Below are 21,791 nucleotides of genomic sequence, written 5' to 3' on the forward strand. Positions count from 1 at the left end.
TATTAAGCTCTCACCATCTTGAAATATCTCCCTCCACATCTTCATCACTCACTGTATCTGCCCTCTCACACAACAAATACGCATACTTGTTCAACATGGCATATGGATGCGACAAAGCACTGTCGTCTGTTTGCGTCCGACAATGGATTACTGGACCTTTAACTTGACCTTGCATGCATATACACAAGAGGGTGTTTTGGCACTGGCAGGTCTGCACATATGTTGACTCGTGGGAGAATAGAGAAATCTCCACTTTTTACCAACCTGGCGCACCGTAACCAGGAACTGAACCCAGGAAAATCAGGTGAGAATCCAGCGCCCTAACCATTTGACCTTCACACCCTAAAAGGTTGAGTTTAATTAACAACCTATATCAACAGGCTGACGCCCTCACCGGCACGTTTGTTCAGGTCTGAGGCCTTGGGAACCACTGCCACCGTCTTTCCATATTTTTAGGGTAGTAATGAAAGAATCCTGTTGTTATTTCAATCTTTTGCATTCTACATATCTTTCCCTGCACTGTATTTTAATGTATACCTTTTATCTTTTATTGACATTATTTTTTTTTTATTCATTATCATTATGATTATTTATTATTATTATTATTATCATCATCATCATTATTATCTATATCTGCTAAGCAGGCAGATACCTGACCAGCTGCGTTACCCAACACACTTTGTCAGTTTTCTTTCTTTCATTCCTCAAGGCCTGACAAAGTTTGTTGGGTAACGCAGCTGGTCAGGTATCTGCCTGCTTAGCTGATATAGTGTAGCACATAATTACGGATTTGTCCGAATGCAGTATATGTGACAGCCTCCAAACCAAACCAAACCGAACTGAATGAATCAATCCCTCAACATTGGCACCAGCGACTCACCGACTGCGTGTCGAGCCAGGAGGGCAGGTATCGGCTGATGCTGTCGGCGCCTACTCCGGTGCCTGTGATGTCCGGCATGGGGTTGCTGTGCAGCAGGATGGACGTGCGGTCCATGTTGTTGATGGAGGAGCGGTACATCAGCTCCGTCTTGTGCCGGTACAGGCGGGTGTTTCGCAGCTTGGACTGGTCCATCAGGCGCTGGATGTCCGGCACCTGTCATAATGATGATATTAACAATAATAATAATGAGGAATGTTTGGACGCCCCGCCACTGGATGTCCGGCACCTGTCATAATGATGACAATAACAATAATAATAATGAGGAATATCTGGACGCCCCGCCGCTGGATGTCCGGCACCTGTGAGTCACACGACAACAACATACAGTATGTGTCCGACTGTCGTGGATTTATTATGTATGTTCATCGTGGTTGGTTGACTGATGCCTGGGGATGACATGATTTGAGCTGTAATCTTTTCTGTTTCTTTCTTTCTTTCTCATAGCACTTTTGTGTGTGTGTGTGTGTGTGTGAAACATAACTACTTATTCATTCGAGGGTTGCAACTCTCACGATCACTCGAATGTACATGAGTGGGCTTTTATGTGTATGATGTTTTTATCCTGCCATGTAGGCAGCCATACTCCGTTTTCCGGGGTGTACATCATTACAATGCATGGTCTCACAGTATTTGTCAAGTTACGCTATCACATGTTCAGCAAACATGTTACTGTTCTGAACGAGTTCCTGTCACCAGTCTTGCCATCTGTTGTCAACCATTCTGACTTTTATTAATAACACATTTTAGAAGCCCTACAACGTTTTTTTTTTTAATTTTTTTTTTTAAGGTTATACAACACAATATGTAAATCCGCAACCACACAACTGTTTCTCTATGCCAGTAGTTCATTCCAGTGTCTTACTTTACTGGCCTGATTTGCATGCAAGTCCACTGAACACTATTTTGAGGGTGGGGGAATGGTGGGGGTATTTTCTCTTTTCTGTTGTTTTTGTTTCATTATGATAGGTTCTCATGCTAATATATATATATATATATATATGTGTGCGTGTGTGTGTGTGTGTGTACATACACACTCATGAGCGCAGGTGAGTATGCCTGAGATCCGAATTCAGACAGTTCCTTAAAAGTTATGGCAGGTAGTCTGCGGCCTGAAGAAAGCACCGCTACCACCAGATGGCGAGGTTGTACTGAAGATACTGGTGAATATCAACTGTTAGGTGTCACTAAAACCCTTAACGATTTCAAGCAGAGGTTTCAGACCCCACATAAACACATGTTCACTGCATAAGTTTCCCCAGCAGATCTGAACTGTTTTAGTGTGTGGAAATGCAACTAAACTTTTTTAAAATATAATTTTCTGTTTATTCCTTTTTTTTTTTTTTTGGAAGCATATCACGATGAACGTGTTCTCTATATTTGTATTAACCCAATCAAATCAACTCGGCCTCATGGCAGGTTTCCATGCCACTCCAATGCAGTGAAAGTGAAAAAGTCAGAAAATAATCGGGTTTTCCCCAACATGACGTGTGGACACATGCAGAAAATACGTAAGAAGTCAGTTCCCTTCCCTTGCGGTTTATGCATCTGTAGGAACGTGAAAACCGTTTCAATGATATACTTTGACGCCAGAACAGTGCTCAGGCGCAGGGCTCAATGAATCGAGTGCAATCATACCTTATGTGAATATATACATTAAAAAAAAAGAAAAAGAAAAACAAAAAACCTGAACATGTTTCATAACGTCCAGTATTCACTAATATTTCCTGACATGACATAAATTGTCGGACAACAGCGGACCTGAAATAAAATGAAGGTGGTACGGTGCTGTCGTCCTCATGCCGAATATTTCCCCACCAGAAAACTCACAGTCATCAGTGGTGACTCCAGTCTGCTGCACCATGCGTTGTGTGGGGTTTACACATTGGCCTACATGCCTCGATCAGGGCGTTTCACCTCTCTTCCCTCCCTCTGTCTCGTTCGTGTGTATGTGTGCATGCAGTGCGTGCGTGTATGTATGTGCACACGTGCGTGAGTGTTGCATGCATGGATGCTGCAGGGGCGTGATATGCCTGACTACAATACATGAAGACATGGAGAATAAGTGGGGCCACTTGATTCCCCCATTTCCATCATTCCGCCATCCAGAGTTTTTGACTCCGAGCATTTCATCATTTGCTCTGCACTGTTACAGTGACCCTGCAAGTTTGGTTTTCCCCACCAATTAGTGGGGGTTGTGGGTTAAAAAAAAGGGGGAAAAAATGAATCATAACCCCCCCCCCCCCCCCAAATCATCCCCCCACACCCCCTTTCACGCATATCAGCAACCCGATCAGCCATTAGACTGGATCAATAATGACATTAGTCCATTGTCCCCTAAACCAGCGAAAGAGTTGGGTTTTTTTTGTGTTTTTTTTTTTTTTTGGGGGGGGGGGGGGGGGGTTGTTGTTTAAAAGTGGGTGTGGGATACTTGATGGCTGTTGGTTTTGGGGGGATTGATTTAGCACATCGTGACACTATAAGCGCAAGATAATTACACATGAAAGAGGGCAAAAATCCCCATGTGTGAGTGATACTTTGTGCTGCATGATGCAGTGTTAGTTTGCCATCAAGGGTATCCGTTGTTGTTGGTGTCTAGAGAGCTTTTGTGCACAACTGAAGGGCTGGATGAGTGGGCTTTTTTTTTTCTTCTTCTTTTTTGTGTGTTTGTTTTGTTTAGTTTTTTGTTGTTTTTTCTGTGTCGTAAGAATCACGTCCAATGCCAGGATAATGTTCCGTGGAAGCAGAAGTAGTAGTTGTGGGGTGGTAGAAGCCGAAGATAAAAAAACTATAGTTGTCCACAGCTAACATTGCTCACAACACGATCCATTTTGTACACCGTTTACAAGCTTCAGTTTACAGCTCTTAACTCATTTGGCGCAGACCGTAAGAAAATGCATAGTACATTCCACTATATTTTTTTTTCTTTTTTCTTCTTTCTTCTTCTAGTTTGTCCCCCACGCCCTCTTCCTAGAAATCCTTTGTTTTTTCCCTCCAGAAAATCCACGAATTGGCCGATTTAATCAAGATATGTTGGAATTTTCTGCTATTTCCCATTAGCAAAGGTAGTCCACTGTATGCAACTCTTAGCTGTTACTGGATGACCTTTTTTTCTCTCCGATGAGTGTTCATTCATTAGGAAAAAAAAAAAAAGAAGATATCTTTCATCAGAAATTTTAGCTTTCATTTTTCATGAAGGCAGATCTTGCCCCCTTGGGATTGATAATGTCATTCAAACCAGCGAAAGGTTTGTACGTTTGTATTGTATTGTATTGTACTGTATTAATCTTTTTTTTTGTCACAACAGATTTCTCTGTGTGAAATTCGGGCTGCTCTCCCCTGGAAGAGTGTGTCGCTACACTGACAGTGCCACCCATTTTGGGGGTATTTTTTCCTGCAGTTTTGTCCTTGCTGCTGTTGTTTTGTTTTGTTTTGTTTTTGTTTTTCCTATTGAAGTGGATTTTTCTACAGAATTTTGCCTGGGGCAACCCTATTGTTGCTGTGGGTTCTTTTACATGCGCTAAGTGCATGCTGCACACGGGACCTCGGTTTTTCGTCTCATCCAAATGACTAGCGTCCAGACCACCACTCAAGGTCTACTGGAGGGGGAGAAAATACTGGCGACTGTGCCATGATTTGAACCAGTGCGCTCAGATTCTCTCGCTTCCAAGACAGGCGCGTGGCTCCAGGCGATCACTCGATGGAGTGGCTGGCTCAAGTAGTGGACAACACATGGAGATTTGTGGACCGAACACACGCATGAGCTGCATTGCATTTCCTTTTCATCCCCTCCTTCCGTCAGTTGGTTTGGAGTACTGTCGTCTTTTCGGTCAGAGGACAAACTTTTATCTTGTTTAAAGCCCCATCAACCGTAAAGCCGGGGTCATGTCGGAGCTGAAATCTTGACTTGGAAAAAAAAAAAAAAATCAAGAAAAGTTTGATTGTACATTATAGAGCCTCAAAAAAAACCCCGGAAGAGAAATTTGGGTATAAGTAGTGAATTACTGTCACACTTATGTTTTTATAACCAAGAACACACCTTTGGGATGACCTCTTCATCAGTTCATCGCCACAGTATCACACACAAACAAACACAACACACACAGAGTAAAAAAAAAAAAAGGGAAAAAAAGAGAAAGAACATACATATACATGGTATATAAATACCCTGACTTCGGTTTCTTTGTTGGTTTGTTTTTTTTAGTAAATGGACTGGAATGGCATAACAATATAAAGCTGTACTGGTAATAGTGAAAGCAAAAAAAAAAAAAAAAAAAATCCGCTATGCCTTGGGAAAGGAAATGAATCCTGCAGCATACTGAGGTAGAGTATACTCACGTCTTCTGTCGCACAAAAGCTTCGTTCCACAGGGCGCACGTGTTTGGTCAGTCTCTCTCGCACGAAAGCGCTGAAGGCAGACTGCAACAAACACAGACAAAAAAACTAAACTTAACTTCACTGGAAAAAGCCAAAGGACTGAAACCGTAGAAACTAAAGGAAAAAGAGTTCGAACTGAAATACAGACAACATAATTAAATGGGACAGAAACGTAGTGATGAGTGCTATTTGAAATACAACAGTATCTGAATCTACACACACACACACACACAAACTATATTGAAACACACACACACACACACACACAACTATCTATTGAAACACACATACACACACACAACTATCTATTGAAATAGATATATTGTCGTTTACAGTGGCTTTCTGTTGATACAAGGGCTGCGTAGCCTACCTGTTGCATTGTGGAGCTTGCACGGCATATTTTGAAGAATACTGGCACAGGAATCAACAGAGTTATCCACAGATTCCGCAAGATTTATGAACAAAGCTCAATCAGTCATCTCCAGGGGGGCGGAAAAGGAAAAAAAAAATGAAACGGTTTATTAAACTGCACAATGCGTGTGGGATTTCCCCCTTTTGCTGCGAATCATGGCTTCATTTAGATCCTGACCCCCCACAGGAAGAACTGACCCTGAAACCTCTGATGATCCTGTCACCAGCCCTCCTCATGGTCGCAGAACGTGTGTGTTTCAGTTCACGCGTGGCATAGTATCGAATTGTATCTTGTATTATACAGCAGTGTGTTATGTATTTTATACAGCAGTGTATTATGTATACAGCAGTATATTATGTATTTTATACAGCAGTGTATTATGTATTTTGTCACGACAGATTTCTCTCTGTGAAATTCGGCCTGCTCTCTCACCTCAGACAGAGTGTCTCTACAGTGCAGCACCACTTATTTTTTTTCTTCCAGCAAGAGTAGCTGCTTTCCTATCAAAGTGGATTTGGCTGCAAAATGTTGCCAGGTATAACACTTTTGCTGCCGTTGGGTTCTTTCGTGTGCCGGCTAAATGCATGTTACATACGAGACCTCGGTTTATCGTCTCATCCGAATGACTAGCGTCTAGACCACCACTCAAGGTCCAGTAGAGGGAGAGGAAGATCTGGCTGATGGTGAGTTTGGGATTCGACCCCCTGCACTCTGATTCCCTCGCTTCCTTGGCGGACGCGTTACAACTAGGCCACTACTCCACAGCATGTGTAGTGCAGGTGTACGTACATGACCAAGTCAATTACACTTATAATTATATTTTACCTCTGTACACATATCGTGTACACATTCCTTTATTACCCATACGTTTCCATGCATCTGCACCAAAATATAGCATGCGCTGTATACACAGTGTAAGGCTACATCCCGGTCATAATAAATAAAGAATCGTAAATAATCTAGACTGGTAAACAGTTCATTGATTATTGATGAAATGGCCCAAATCGCACATATGTTCAGGTAAACGGACAGAGAGTGTTTTACAGTTTATCTTGGGTTTGTTTTAGAACTTTTGGTTTTTAATTCTCCATGGTTTGGAATCCCATGGGCTTGAGAACTTAAAGCCTATGGCAAAATGTGTCGGGGACACACACGCGCACGCACACACACACTGTGACAAATACAGAGGGCGATGTTTAAGAGATAAAAAAAAAACGAAAAAGAAACAAACACAAAAAAACAATCACTTTTTTCTGTTTTCACTTTACAAAATATTGTACAGCACGCCATGATATCATTACGTTCCATTTCCATTCACCGCTGAGGACAGTATCAGCCTGTCTACAGGCAACACAGTGAGAGCGGCCTATCGGTTCCAAATGCCAGACAGAATGCCAGACAGACTGAAAGACAGCCCCTGGGATCCAGTCACAAAGGTCATGCCGACTTGACACATGCTGTTCTGCTGACAAAAAATAAACCGTGATCCGACAGCTTATGGAGTGACCATGAATGTCAACTCCTCTCTCTCTCTTTCTCTCTCTCTCCTGTTTTCAGTAGATATTGCACGCATAAATTTCATTCTCCCTCCCTCACACACAGACACAATAATAACCACCAATAACATAGATATATGGTGTTATGACGACCATGCAAACTGTGTATACTACACCTAACATCACTCGATATGTGGTGTTAAGAGGACCATGCAAATGATGTGTATACTACACCCAACATCACTCGATATGTGGTGTTATAAGGACCATGCAAACAATGTGTATACTACACCTAACATCACTCGATATGTGGTGTTAAGAGGACCACGCAAACAATGTGTATACTACACCTAACATCACTCGATATGTGGTGTTAAGAGGACCATGCAAACAATGTGTATACTACACCCAACATCACTAGATATGTGGTGTTAAGAGGACCATGCAAACAATGTGTATACTACACCCAACATCACTCGATATGTGGTGTTAAGAGGACCATGCAAACAATGTGTATACTACATCCAACATCACTCGATATGTGGTGTTAAGAGGACCATGCAAACAATGTGTATACTACACCCAACATCACTAGATATGTGGTGTTAAGAGGACCACGCAAACAATGTGTATACTACACCTAACATCACTCGATATGTGGTGTTAAGAGGACCACGCAAACAATGTGTATACTACACCTAACATCACTCGATATGTGGTGTTAAGAGGACCACGCAAACAATGTGTATACTACACCCAACATCACTAGATATGTGGTGTTAAGAGGACCACGCAAACAATGTGTATACTACACCTAACATCACTAGATATGTGGTGTTAAGAGGACCACGCAAACAATGTGTATACTACACCTAACATCACTAGATATGTGGTGTTAAGAGGACCACGCAAACAATGTGTATACTACACCTAACATCACTCGATATGTGGTGTTAAGAGGACCATGCAAACAATGTGTATACTACACCCAACATCACTAGATATGTGGTGTTAAGGACCATGCAAACAATGTGTATACTACATCCAACATCACTCGATATGTGGTGTTAAGAGGACCATGCAAACAATGTGTATACTACACCCAACATCACTCGATATGTGGTGTTAAGAGGACCATGCAAACAATGTGTATACTACACCCAACATCACTAGATATGTGGTGTTAAGAGGACCACGCAAACAATGTGTATACTACACCTAACATCACTAGATATGTGGTGTTAAGAGGACCATGCAAACAATGTGTATACTACATCCAACATCACTCTGTCGGGGTCTGGCCTTTAAATTTGTTTTCCCACAAAACCAAAGAGATCTATATTATCAACTGATTAAAGGGTACCCTGCTTGTCTGTTACTATCATATATCATCTCATGTCATATCATGTGTCACGGCTTTTTGGCTTTATCAACCTTTTGCTTGATCATTAGGGCTTTTTTCCTTTCCTTTTTTTTCCCGTATTTTAACTGTTTATTAGAGTGCACAATCACTGATGTCATGGCTAGCCTCCCGTGGCGAAACTTATTTGCAAACAATAATCCTTTCAGTGTTTATCTAATAAAATCTTAAAACTATTACGTGTTCCTGCAGTGACAATGTGACTGGGTAGATTACTCCACAACTTACCAACCCTGTCAGTAAAAAAAAAAAAAAAGAAAAAAAAAGTCTGGTTCGGTGGATGTCTTCATTAGTTGTAGACGGTGTCCCCTGGTATGAGTACTGTCCTTTAGAGTGAAAAAAATTTATGTTGTGCTCTTATCATAATGTCCATGTACAATTTTATGTCTCGATCATAACACCCCTAATCCTGCGATATTCAAGGCTTGGGAGTTTCAAATTACTTAGTTTCTCTTCGAAAGAAATGCTGTCCATTCCTATAATTTCCTTGGTAAATCTTCTCTGTACATTTTATATCAAGTCAAAGGTAGGGGGATCATACCACACTACCATATTCCAGGATTGGTCTTACTGATGATTTAAATAATGGCACCACGACATCTTTATTTTTTTAAACTGGATAAAATGAGTTATCATGCCTGCTATTCTATTTGCCTTTTTTTTCTTTTCTTTTTCCCCCCTTTTTTTCTTTCTTTCCTTTATTATTATTATTATTTTTTTTTTTTTTTTTTTTACTGTAGTCTTACTGTGTAGTGTGCTGTTCAAAAGTTATTTTTATCCACCAAAATTCCCAAATCTTTTTCTAATCAGTTTCTTCTAGATCATCAGGGCTGATAATTATGATGTGTATTTGGGGTTATTTACCAACATGCAGCAATTTACATATATCATTGTTAAGCAGAATTTGCTTTTCTTTACATTCCACAATAAGCCTTTGTGTCATCAGCATATATATATTATGTATGTATATATATATATATATATATATATATATATATATATATATTACAAACAACTGCAACACATCTGGCATATAATTAATGAAGGAAATCAACAATATCGGCCCCAAAACACGTCCCACCACTGGTTAAACAGTACTAATAATGATACAGAGGAAGAACTATTTTTTGATAGTTGGTATATCCTATATATTAAACAACCACAAAGGAAGTTCACCTGCAGAATATGCAGTGCAGTGTTTCACGACGAAACTGAGGCAGACTCCAATCGACACGAAACCAAGCGGGAGAAATACGTCAAACAAGAAAAATAACGCAGCGAACGATGACGCAAAGAACCAACAACCCATCTTCCAGAACAGATGTTGAAATTGTACCATTAATCAACCAACTCCAGTTCTTCGGAACTCAAGTCTCTTCATTCATGCTGTCCAGAACTGAGCAACATCTCCGTTACACGCCCAGCGAAATCAAAAACGGCCTTGGGACCTCCGGATTTACAGGCATACATACATATAGGCCTCTTTCTGTGTGTGTGTGTGTTCGTTCGTCTTCAGTTTAACGTCTTTCCACCTGAAGTGATATTAGACGGAAAAAAAAACAAACAAAAAAAACAAACCGTGGGGGTAGGGGTTGTGGGAGGGAGTGGGGGTAAAAGTGTGTGTATGTGTGGAGGGTGAATAGGGAGAGACAACGCTAGGGAAAATGGAAACGTTATAAACGCCAACATCAAACAACTATAACAAATGTCCTATTGGACTACGCAGCAAACCTTCTGCAACAGCAAATAACATATTGGAATTGTTAATAACACATTCAAAAGAACTTTTGGTGAAGTCTGGTAAAAAAAACATTTTAGATTCTGACATTCGAATATTATATGGTTGCTAGATATATGTTCTCCACATATGCATCTAACATCTTTGCTGAACTTAGTTATAAAAGCGTTCAGTTTTATCCTGTTTGATAATGTGTGTGTGTGTGTGTGTGTGTGTGTGTGTGTGTGAAAGAAAAGAAAAGAAAAGAAAAAAAACCCAAAAAAACAAACAAACAAAAAAACCCACTGCAGAGATGCTTGTAAGTAACCATTTTAAACGAAAATGGGGTGTTCAACCTTGAAAAACACCCGTGGACAATGTGAACCTTGTTCGATGAAGAGAATGGTAGGTTTTGAGAAATGATGTCACACCAACCTGATCTGTTCGTCTGACTTATTTTAGGGGCTGTTGTTTACTTGCTGCAAATTCTGTTAATTGAGAATTTGTTGTTATCTCTGTTCCTCATGTTCTTCCAACAATAACAACAAGAATCGGATGTCGTCAGTGTGACACTTATCTTTCACTTCCCCGATGTCAAGTTGACATGACCTGCAGCAGCAAGGTGGCAGAGTGCTTAGGACGTTTATCTGCCAATACAGTGTCCGTGAGGGTCTGGGTTCGAATCCCGCTCTCCCCCTTTGTCCCAAGTTTGACTGGGAAAATCAAACCGATCGTCTGGTCATGCGGACGAGGCGATATACTTGGGTGCCTTGTACAGCATGCAGGCACTAATTGGCGCACTGTAAAAGAGCCCGTGGCAACAAAAGTGTGGTCCTTTGGCAACATTCTGGAACTGTAAGAAATCCACTCTGATAGACACACACATAAAAAAAAGAAAGAAAAAGATATATATATATAATTATATATATACATGCACTCAAGGCCTGACTAAGCGCGCTGGGTTATACTGCTGGTCAGGCATCTGCCTGGCATATGTGGTGTGGCGTATATGGATTTTTCTGAACGCCGTGCCGCCTCCTTGAGAAACTGAACTGAAACTAAAACTGAAACTGCACCAGCGACGGGGATTACAGAGGTGTATGGAATCCTCTGGCGGTTATAGAGAGGGAAGAAAGGAGAGATAAAGCATGTTTTCAGAGTGCTTCCCCCGCACCCCTCCACCTGAGTGTGAAGTAATCTTCATACAAGATGAAGGTGTTCACCTGAAGGAAGAAGGTAAGGAAGGAAGGGAGAAGGGAGACCTTGCTGGATCATTTTCATGTGGAAAACTCCGCGTCTGCCTTTTCGGGGGTGATCACGTTGTCGGCAGACACTTCAGTACAGCGCCCCTGTACGCGATGCCCGGTCAGACCGAGCAATCACAATTCAACACCGCTGTCTCCGGCCTTCAGTCCTGTTTCATTTTCTTTTCTTTTTCATTTATCTATTCATTTATCTATTCATTTATCTATTTATTTATCTATTTATTCATTCTGTTGTTGACGGTACGTTGTATTACTGGTTTTTTTTTTTTTTTTTTTTTTTTTTTTGTCACAGCGGATTTTCCGGTGTGGAATTTTGAATTCTGATTGCTCTGTCTCTGTCTTTCACATGTGTGTGTGTGTGTGTGTGTGTGTGTGTGTGTGTGTGTGTGCTCTCACGTGCGTGTGAGAGCGTGCACACCCGTATGCGTGCGTGCGTGTTCGTGTGTATAAGAAAACGAAAAAAACAAAAAAAAAGCTTTCCTTTTTTTGTCAATTTGAAATATGTTGCCCTAATCTTAGATGTACGACTGAACGAGAGTGTGAGAAACTTCACATCAGTTTAGAAAACAGAATAACCCGCCCACGGTGCTGGGAGATCGTAAATCTAGCCGTGTCAAGAGACGGCTACAAAGGAGAAACGTTTAGAAATAAATATCTAAATATAGACAGACAGAAAGAAACTCGTGCGAGTGCAAGGCTGAATGACGTGTCGCGCTGACACAAAACACAGCAATATCTATTATAAAAAAAATCGCTCGACCTGAAAACAAGATGATATATATACATATATATAGGAGGTGTACCTATAGCCTATATCTAAACAGCAGACTATTCGTGTCTTTAAAACTTGTGGCTATAATTTTGTTTCAGACCGGGCTTGCTACTGGTGCATATATATATATATATATATATATATATATATATATATATATATATATATATATATATATATATGTGTGTGTGTGTGTGTGTGTGTGTGTGTGTGTGTCAGAGTTCCGATTTGGTTCATCACACTATGGGTCATTTGACCTTGCTAGTAATACGAAACCAATGGGTCAGGAAAAATATCACTCTCTTTTAACACCTCCTACACCACCCACAATGTGAAGGCCTACTTTCATTTGTATATCAAGTTGACTGCCGCACTCTTTTGCATGTGAAATGTTTCATGTGTCCGTGCCTGTGTACGTGTGTGTATGCGTGTGTGTGTGTGTGTGTGCGCGCGCCTGTGTGTGTGTGTTTGTGTGATTTGATGTTCTTGTTGCTGTTATTGCTGTTGTTGTTGCGTCGTTCACTGCTAAAAAAAACAACAGCAACAAAAAACAAACAACAACAACAAAAACAACAACAAAAAACCCGTTCCTGTTAAAGCAATCATGCAAGTTTGTGCACACTTAGGCACTTATTCTGGCTCAGGGAAAATTACACACACACACACACACACACACACACACACACACACACATGTACATATATATATATATATATATATATAGAGAGAGAGAGAGAGAGAGAGAGAGCGAGCGAGAGAGAGAGAGAGAGACATCGCTTTCTGGGAAACTGATGCCCTTGACCGCTCTCGCTGGAGGATACTGTGCTCTGGTGGCATAAAGACGTTTGAAAACAAGAGAACGCTGGCCATTAAGGAGAAGTGTGAGCGAAGGAAGCAGGGCTCAACTTCTGGAGACGTTTTCCCTTGCAACACCTGCGGGAAGTGCTGCGCATCCAGAATCGGCCTCTTCTCCCATATGAGGACACACACCGACAGATAAGCCTGCCTGCCTACTCATCCGTCGGTGCGACAGGAGACTCCATCATATATATATATATATATATATATATATATATATATATATATATGGAGAGAGAGAGAGAGAGATGTAGCCGCACGAACAAATCCTGTCTCCCCCCCCCCTTCCCCTCCACTCCCTCCCACACACACAGAGACACCCACCACAGGGTATGCAATGCACGTGTTGCGCCGAATTGTAACTAGTATATGGATTGGTGCAGGGCACTTTCAAACAAAACGACACCTGCGCAATTTTCAAGGTCCAGTTTTTATCACCCGTCTAATTATAATTTCTCTATACACCACGCAAGTCAGCTGAGTTATCAAAATAGTGAAAGCCAGAGAAACGAAAAAAAAAAAATTATGTGTAAGTCGACAGTGCGGTTCACACAGTCAAAATGCTGTGAGTCTGAAAGGGGAGACAATGACGATGCATGAACTCTTTCAAACTGAAGATTCTGAACAGTGCGTTGTGGAATCGTATACCTACATGGCATTTCAGTGCACAACCTATATACTCAAGGCAAGGGGAGAACAAAGACTGAGTCATCATGTGTGCGTTGTTCGATGTTGTCGGTGACGAGTGTTCGATGAGTTGTGGCAACAATCAGACCTGTTACGTTCTGTCCAACACGTCATCTACTTACACCAGGGAGGCCCTGTATGGAGTTCCAATTTGGGAATACCGCATCTTCGCAGTTGGCCAGCGTAATAGATCATTATTAAGCACAAGTGCAGTGGTAGTGGCCATGCGGATGCTGTTGACTTGAGACATCTGACAGGAAACGGATGCTCTGATAAAACGGAGTGGGCACTAAGCGTTCCGGGGAAATCTGCCTTCGTGGAAGACCTTGGTGTGGAGACAGCGTTTCTTTCCGCTCTGTCAGCTGCTTCTCTACACACGCTCTGAGCCGGATGTCTGCTCTCTGTCCTGTCCTTCTCCGCGTCACACGCAGCCACAGTTTTGCGCACACACACGCACACACACACACACACACACACGCAGACACAAATACAAACACGCAGACACAAAAACAAACAAACAAACATTATCAGAGTGTATGATGTTTCGCCTCTGTTATTGTTTTCTTCCTTTTCTTTTTTTTTTTTTCCTTTTCTAATAGCGCTTGTACGTATTACGTTATCTGAAAAGCGCGTCCTTAGATAAATCAAAAGCGCGGAAAGGCGGGGTTAAAATGTTATTTCATTTTTGGTGCACATGATTCCTGAAATTATATATATATATATATATATATATATATATACACACACACACATATATATATATGTATATATATATACACATATATATATACATGTGTGTGTGTGAGAGAGAGAGAGAGAGAGAGCGAGAGAGAGTGTATGTGTGTGTGTGTGTGTGTGTGTGTACTGAACGATGGATTTGCATCCAAATGCACAGAAGTGCCCATGAAAGTTAAGAAATGATACCGTAAAAAAAAAAGAAGAAACAGTAAAAAAAGAAAAGAAAAGAAAGAAAGAAAATGATTCTCTCTCTCCCTCCCTCGCCCCCCCCCCTCTCTCTCTCTCTTTCTCTAAATATATATATATATATGCGCGTGCGTGCGTGCGTATGTGCGTGCGTGCGTGCGTGCGTGTGTGTGTGTGTGTGTGTGTGCACCCATCAGAGTGGATTTCTTCCACTTAATTTTGCCACGGAACAACACTTATGTTGCCAAGGGACGTCGGTTTATCGTCTCATCCGAATGACTGGACGCTCAGTTTGAATTTTTCAGTCACAGTCAAACTTGGGGTTAAGAGCGAGATTGTATTCGAACCCGGACCCCCACCCGGCGGACACTGGAACTGACAGATAAGCGTTTTCACCATTCTGCCCTTAGCTCCTGGCCTGCAGACATCATGCAAGGAAACAACACACCCGTCACTGATCATCTGGTTCCTCACTAAACTGCAGAAGTAAATCGTGATAGGAAAAACAACGACGAAGGAGTAAGTACCAGAAATGGCAGTCAGCAGACCTGTGCAATTCAACATTGGAAAAACACACATTACTAAAGAAAATAGTAGTCGGTAGTTTCTATATTATTTTAAGTGTGTGAAGGGAGTGGAGAGTGGTGGAGTAGAGACTGGTCACGCAAATTATATCTCTGATAAACATTAACTCTCTCCATACGAACGGCGAAAGAGACGACGTTTCACCCCAATTACCATCATCAAAATATTGCAAGCGGAAGGCTCTTATACTGAAGAGGTGAATGTTGACAAAGAATACCACAATTCTGACGACGGAAGCTAAAGGTTGGGTCATTCAGACACCCACTGGACATCCGAGGGGTCTGTGTAGAGGAGAAGAGAGGACTGGCCGTACTGAGTGAGTTAAACATTTACGGGAGAGGGAAAAGGAGGGGGCAGGCGGGGCGGGGTGGGGTGGGGGGAAGGGGGGATTGGGGGGGGGGGGGGGAGATAAGGGAAGGCAGGGAGGGTACATAACGTGTTTCTCCGTCCCACATGGCGTAACCACTGTGGCGGTTCGAGTCCCTCATCCTGGTTCATCCTTTCACGACCACCCGGCCTGTCTGTCTGTCTCTCCGATCAGTATCATCATCATCATCATCATCGTCATCATTACCGTCATCATCATTGTACAGCTGACCGTTTGAAGCAGCCCATATTGCCCACACGCTACGTGGAGACTGACTCTCCCCCCCCCCTCCGCCCCCCCTCTCCACTGTCCTGCAATTACCTACCCAACTTCCATAGTATTTTCCACTCCCGTCACCCCCCCCCCCACACACACACACACGCACACACACACACACAGTGGAGTGATGACTTAGAGGTAACGCGTCCGCCTAGGAAAGCGATAGTATCTGTGCGTGCTGGTTCGAATCACGGCTCAGCCGCCGATATTTTCTCCCCCTCGATCCATTAGACCTTGAGTGGTGGTCTGGACGCTAGTCATTCGGACGAGACGAAAAACCGAGGTCCCGTGTGCAGCATGCACTTAGCGCACGTAAAAGAACCCACGGCAACAAAAGGATGTTCCTGGCACAGTTCTGTAGAAAAGTCCACTTCGATAGGAAAAATAAATAAAACCGCTCACAGGAAAAAAAAAAAAAAAGAAAGAAAGAAAGAAAAAAAGGGTGGCGCTGTCAGTGTAGCGACGCGCTCTCCCTGGGGAGAGCAGAACGAATTTTACACAGAGAAATCTGTTGTGATAAAAAGAAATACAAAAATACACACACACACAAACACACACACATACACATATATATATATTGTCCAGGAAGGTGTCAGAGTGGTTAAGACGCTCATCTGTCAACACAGTGTCCGCGAGGGTCTGGGTTCGAATCCCTCTCTCGCCCTTCGTCAAGTTTGACTGGAAAATCAGACTGAGCGTCTTGTCATTCGGAAGAGACGATAAACCGAGGTCCCCGTGTGCAGCACACACTTGACGCACAGGAAAAGAACCCACGGGGGAAAAAAAGCGTTGTCCTCTGGCAAAATTCTATATATAAGAAATCCACTCTAGATAAACAATATAATTATACACATCACTTAAGTAAGGCCTGACAATGCGCTTTCGGTTTCACTGCTGGCCAGGCATCTGCTGAGCATGTGTGGTGTAGCGATTATATGGATTATATGATATGGATTTGCCCGAACGCAGTGACGCCTCCTTGGGGAAATGGAAAATTAAAATTGAAATTATTTTTATGTATGTAAAGTAAAATTTTAATAAAGGGAAAGGAAAATAAATAAACAAAATCTGTCAAAAGTGTGATTTACACTTCCACCATGCCCCTTTTTTTCTTTTTTTTTTTAAAATCTGTCAAGTCAAAAGTGGCCGAAGTATACGTCGGTCAAATCAAACAGCAGGATCTTTGCACAGTTCAAGAACATTCGCCTAAGACAGGAAGGGGGAGGGGAGGGGGGGGGAGGGCGGGCGGCGGGAGAGGGGGAAGGGGGGAATGGGGGGGGGGGGAGTTTGGGGCGAGGGGTTCTACAGTCCGAAAACCCCAATGGGAACCATACCCCTGCTAACTGGATGGAAGGCCGCTTCTTTATCGCTCAGGCCAAACAAAGTGGAAGAAGAAAAAAGAAGAAGAAAAAAAAAAGAAAGAAAAGAAAAAAAGAGAAGAAAATCCCCGAGAGCAAAGAAACAAGCAGGTGATGAAAGCATGCAGTTATATGGGGGTGGGGTGAAAGGGGGGGGGGGTAGAGTGGAAGGGGGGTGTGGGGTGGGGGCAGGGCCAACACTGTTAGCTCGAAACAGCTCTCTGGAGTCCTTTGCCAATTCCGCTACCCCTCCCCCCTCCCCCCCACCCCCACCCCCTCCGGCAAAGATGTGTGTGTGTGGTGTATGATTGCAGACCCCCGCACAGTCATTCTGCCTTGCTTTGTGGACTTTTCCGGCTTGGAAAGGGAGTTAATGCACTTCTCTGGATGGAGGGGGGATGGATGGAGGGGGGATGAGGGGGGAAGGGGGGTCAAGGGATGTTGGAAAGGGCAGGCACACACACACACACACACTCTCTCTCTCTCTCTCTATATATATATATATATATATATAGCTGTATTGATGTAACGGCAGCTCTCTGTTGGGTCGGATTTCGGTTCCGCCCAGTTTCTCAAACTGTGTAGTTTGGATCAATCCGAAAAAAAAACCAAGTCCCTATACTCCTCCGGTGGTAGGTAAAAACTGACTGCCGAGTCACGGAAATCTCTTCCTGCTAACCCCCCTCGCCCCCCCCCCCCCGCCCCCCCCCCCCCTTCCTCCTCCTTCAACCCCCTTTTCACATTGTAACTCTTGTAAGTTTTTGAGGACATTGGAAGTGGGTATCTTTTCCAGCAAAGTTGTGTATTGTGTGTATGACTGCAGTCTGAGCAGCTATAATCCTGTGCGAGCTGTTGGGCAGGATGCATACTTGACTTCAGTGTGTGGAAGGGGGGTACAGAAGAGGGGACAGAAGGGGGGGGGGCAGAAGGGGTGGGCGGGGGTTGTCTCAGGAACTTCCGCGATCTGGTCTGGGAGTATAAAAAAAAAGTGATAAAAAAAGGGATCCAGCAAGAGCGATGTGTGTATATTCTAATTTTCTCAAATACAATGTATTTGGGGGTGGGGGTGGGGAGGGAGAGGGAATGAGACTGAACAAGCAAGCGATTGAAATTTTTTTTTTTTTTAATGGTGAGGAGGTGAAGGGGGGAGGGTGGTGAGGGGGCTGGGGGGAGCGGGGGGTGGGGGGGGGGGGTTGATGAGAATGGTGGCAATCCCACAGAGCAGGGACCAAAATGACGTCACATCAGTGGCTCACCATCTTCTGCATGACGTTTTGTGACCACCCGTCTCTGATCTTTGATAATTATGATGCAGCACTATTGTTGGTGCCTCTTCACCTTCATGCCCGTCACATGGGGGCACCCCCCCCCCCCCCCGCCCCCCGCCCCCCTCGACCGATCCTCCCCCTCTCTGCCTCTCTCTTTCTCTCCATAGAATCACTGTACGAGTGAATACGGACGTTCAAATCGATAAATCGATATCCTATAACAACTGATTGATTGATTGATATGGATACTTATATAGCGCCTATCCTCGGTCGGAGACCAAGCTCTAAGCGCTTTACAAACACGGAGTCATTTACACAACAGGCTGCCTACCTGGGTAGAGCCGACTGACGGCTGCCATTGGGTGCTCATCATTCGTTTTCTGTCTCATTCAGATTTCAGGCACGCACACCTAAACACTCAGACAAGCATGTAACATTTAACATTTTACGTGTATGACCGCTTTGTTTATTCACCCCGCCATGTAGGCAGCCATACTCCGTTTTCGGGGGTGTGCATACTGGGTATGTTCGTTTTTCCATAACCCACCGTACACTGACATGGACTACAGGATCTTTAACGTGCGTACTTGATCTTCTGCGTGCGTATACACACGAAGGGGGTTCAGGCACTGGCAGGTCTGCACATATGTTGACCTGGGAGATCGGAAAAATCTCCACCATTTACCCACCAGGCGCCACCGAGATTCGAACCCGGGACCCTCAGATTGAAAGTCCTACGCTTTGACCACTCGGCTATTGCGCACGTCAACTTACACTGCTAACACTCATGGAGTCTCCCCAAGAAGAAAACCACCACCACACAGACAGACAGACAGACAGACAGACAGACAGACAGACAAAAACAAACAAGAATTCTTAAGGACAAACACAACAAAAATTTGCCTTCAGCGTGATTGACAGTTTAATGAAATCCGTTCTGTCCATCAGTGGAAGTGATCGTCAGTCAAAATAACCAGCAGGGTCTTCACACGACCCCAAAGCCTGCGTATAACTCATGAAGGGAGAAAAGGAGTCAACTGAAAAGAAGAAAAAAACAAACAGGAAACAAGCGAGGAAAAAAAAAAAAAACACTCCTGGGCAAATACCCACACTGACTGAACGTAACAGCCACTCCTTATTCATTGCTGCAGCTAAAAAAAAACAGAAAGAAAAAAATATGGAGGGAAAACAAGCAGTGTGTAACGACCGGGTTACGAAAGCATATTTTTATGTGGGTCGGGAGTATGCATACACAATGTTGAAGATCTCTCATCAGTTCCTCTCAAGCCAAGATGTGTGTCGTGTGTGATTGCAGACCACACACACGTTGTGGACAGGTCTGGTTTGGGGGTGGGGTAGATGGGTTTTTTTTCTTTTTCTTTTTGATCGTCTGATGAAAGAGGGATGAGGGACGCCTGACAACCACACTTGATTCCTGAATCTCCCGTCTTCTTAAAGTATAGCCCTGTTCAATCAGAAAAGAAGCTGTAGTTGGCTTACTCTGGTCAGTAACTGAAAACTGGCTTTATGGCCTGTTGTTCTCAGTTTGTTTTTAAATCGTCAGTCAATGAAACAAACCACCTCAGTTTTAAATAACACGGCTAGCATTTATTAACTCTCTCCATACGAACGGCGAAAGAGACGACGTTAACAGCGTTTCACCCCAATTACAACCATCAAAATATTACAAGTGGAAGGCTCTTACACTGAAGAGGTGAATGTTGACAAAGAATACCACAATTCTGACGACGGAAGCTAAAGGTTGGGTCATAGAGACACCCACTGGACATCCGAGGGGTCTGTGTAGAGGAGAAGAGAGGACTGGCCGTACTGAGTGAGTTAAATAAATTGAACGAGGATCAATGCAATGTGCTGGTCAAGGATGATAATCAATCAACAGACCGACCAGTATTTTTTTTATCCAGACAAACCAGTTTCCAGATAAACACGAACAGCACGAGCTGCATCTTTTCTGGGCTATCAATCTGCATGTTAACAACCTACAATCTCGTGATTACATTCTGTTAATATATTTGACAAAACGAATAAGGGGAGTGGTGGTATCGCCTAAAGCACCGCCAAGGGCACGCGACCGGAATAATCATCGTCAACTGATGCCAACTTGTTCGACAACTATCCAAGTCCACAGTCTCCATCGATCCATCTGTCAGAACCCATCAGTTCCTCTCAAGCCGTAAACAGCGGAGTCCCAGAAACTCCGTCCCCCCAGCCCCCGAAGAGAAGGGGGACAAAACCCGACCATTTCTCAGGGCTGCCGTTTCCCGAGTGAGGCAGCATGCACATGCCTGACCGTCATTTATCTCAGCACAGACGACTGCTGGGAGTTATTTATTCATGTCGGTGGGGAGACACCTCCCCTTCAGCCTTTTCTTTTTTTTTCTTCTTTTTTTTTTTTGGGGGGGGGGGGGGGGGGGGGGCGAGACATGCCAGTAGTCTATCAATACAAAACTTGTTGGGAATTGTCTGTTCTCGCCACAAGACAATAGGATAATAGAAAAAAAAAGAAAAAGAAAAAAAAGAGATATAAGACAAGAAAAAAAAAGTCAGGGGGAAAAACCTCCACGAAGAACAGAGACTTTAAGGCTAGAAGGAAATGAAAAAGAAGGAAGTTTTCAACCAGGTCAGCAGTGTTACGTAACGAATGGTATAAACCTGTGCTAGAATCGTTTCATCCTTCAATCCACCTCACTGTGGCAGCCGTTGCTGCTCATGCAGCGCTACCGTCACAACGCACACGTGCAGTGAAAACACACTTAGTGGAAATGAAGAAAAAAAAAAAAGATTGATAAGAAAGTAGAACCTAGTTTTCAGACAAGGACGTACCCATTTCCCATCCCTAACAGTCTCTGTTCATCTTCACAGTAACTTCAGTTCTGGAACCGAATGATAAATCTTTATTTCACAAGCCCCTGTCCTCCCTTCCCTTTACACATTCCCTCGAACCAGAGTTTTTTAAAAAAAGAAAGAAGAAAAATCGTTAATTCTGCTCTCAGCGAAAACGTTCCCCCCTACAATCATTTAATGCCTCAAATTGACCCGCCAAAATAA

At 43.1% G+C, this 21,791-nt stretch overlaps 1 protein-coding gene across 8 annotated transcripts in view; it reads right to left on the bottom strand.

Moving 5' to 3' along the window:
• The window catches only part of LOC143284569 (uncharacterized), a 440,969-nt gene that overhangs the window by 12,060 nt on the left and 407,118 nt on the right, over positions 1–21,791 (bottom strand). For all 8 annotated transcript variants that reach the window (XM_076591363.1, XM_076591362.1, XM_076591361.1 and 5 more), the window contains 2 exons: positions 5,276–5,356; positions 881–1,093 (listed from right to left, as the gene is read on the bottom strand). In XM_076591363.1, coding sequence (XP_076447478.1) covers positions 881–1,093; positions 5,276–5,356 — 294 coding nt within the window. The remainder of the gene's footprint in view (positions 1–880; positions 1,094–5,275; positions 5,357–21,791) is intronic.

Source organism: Babylonia areolata, chromosome 8 (genome assembly GCF_041734735.1).
Source record: "Babylonia areolata isolate BAREFJ2019XMU chromosome 8, ASM4173473v1, whole genome shotgun sequence".
Taxonomy (NCBI): Eukaryota; Metazoa; Mollusca; class Gastropoda; order Neogastropoda; family Buccinidae; genus Babylonia; species Babylonia areolata.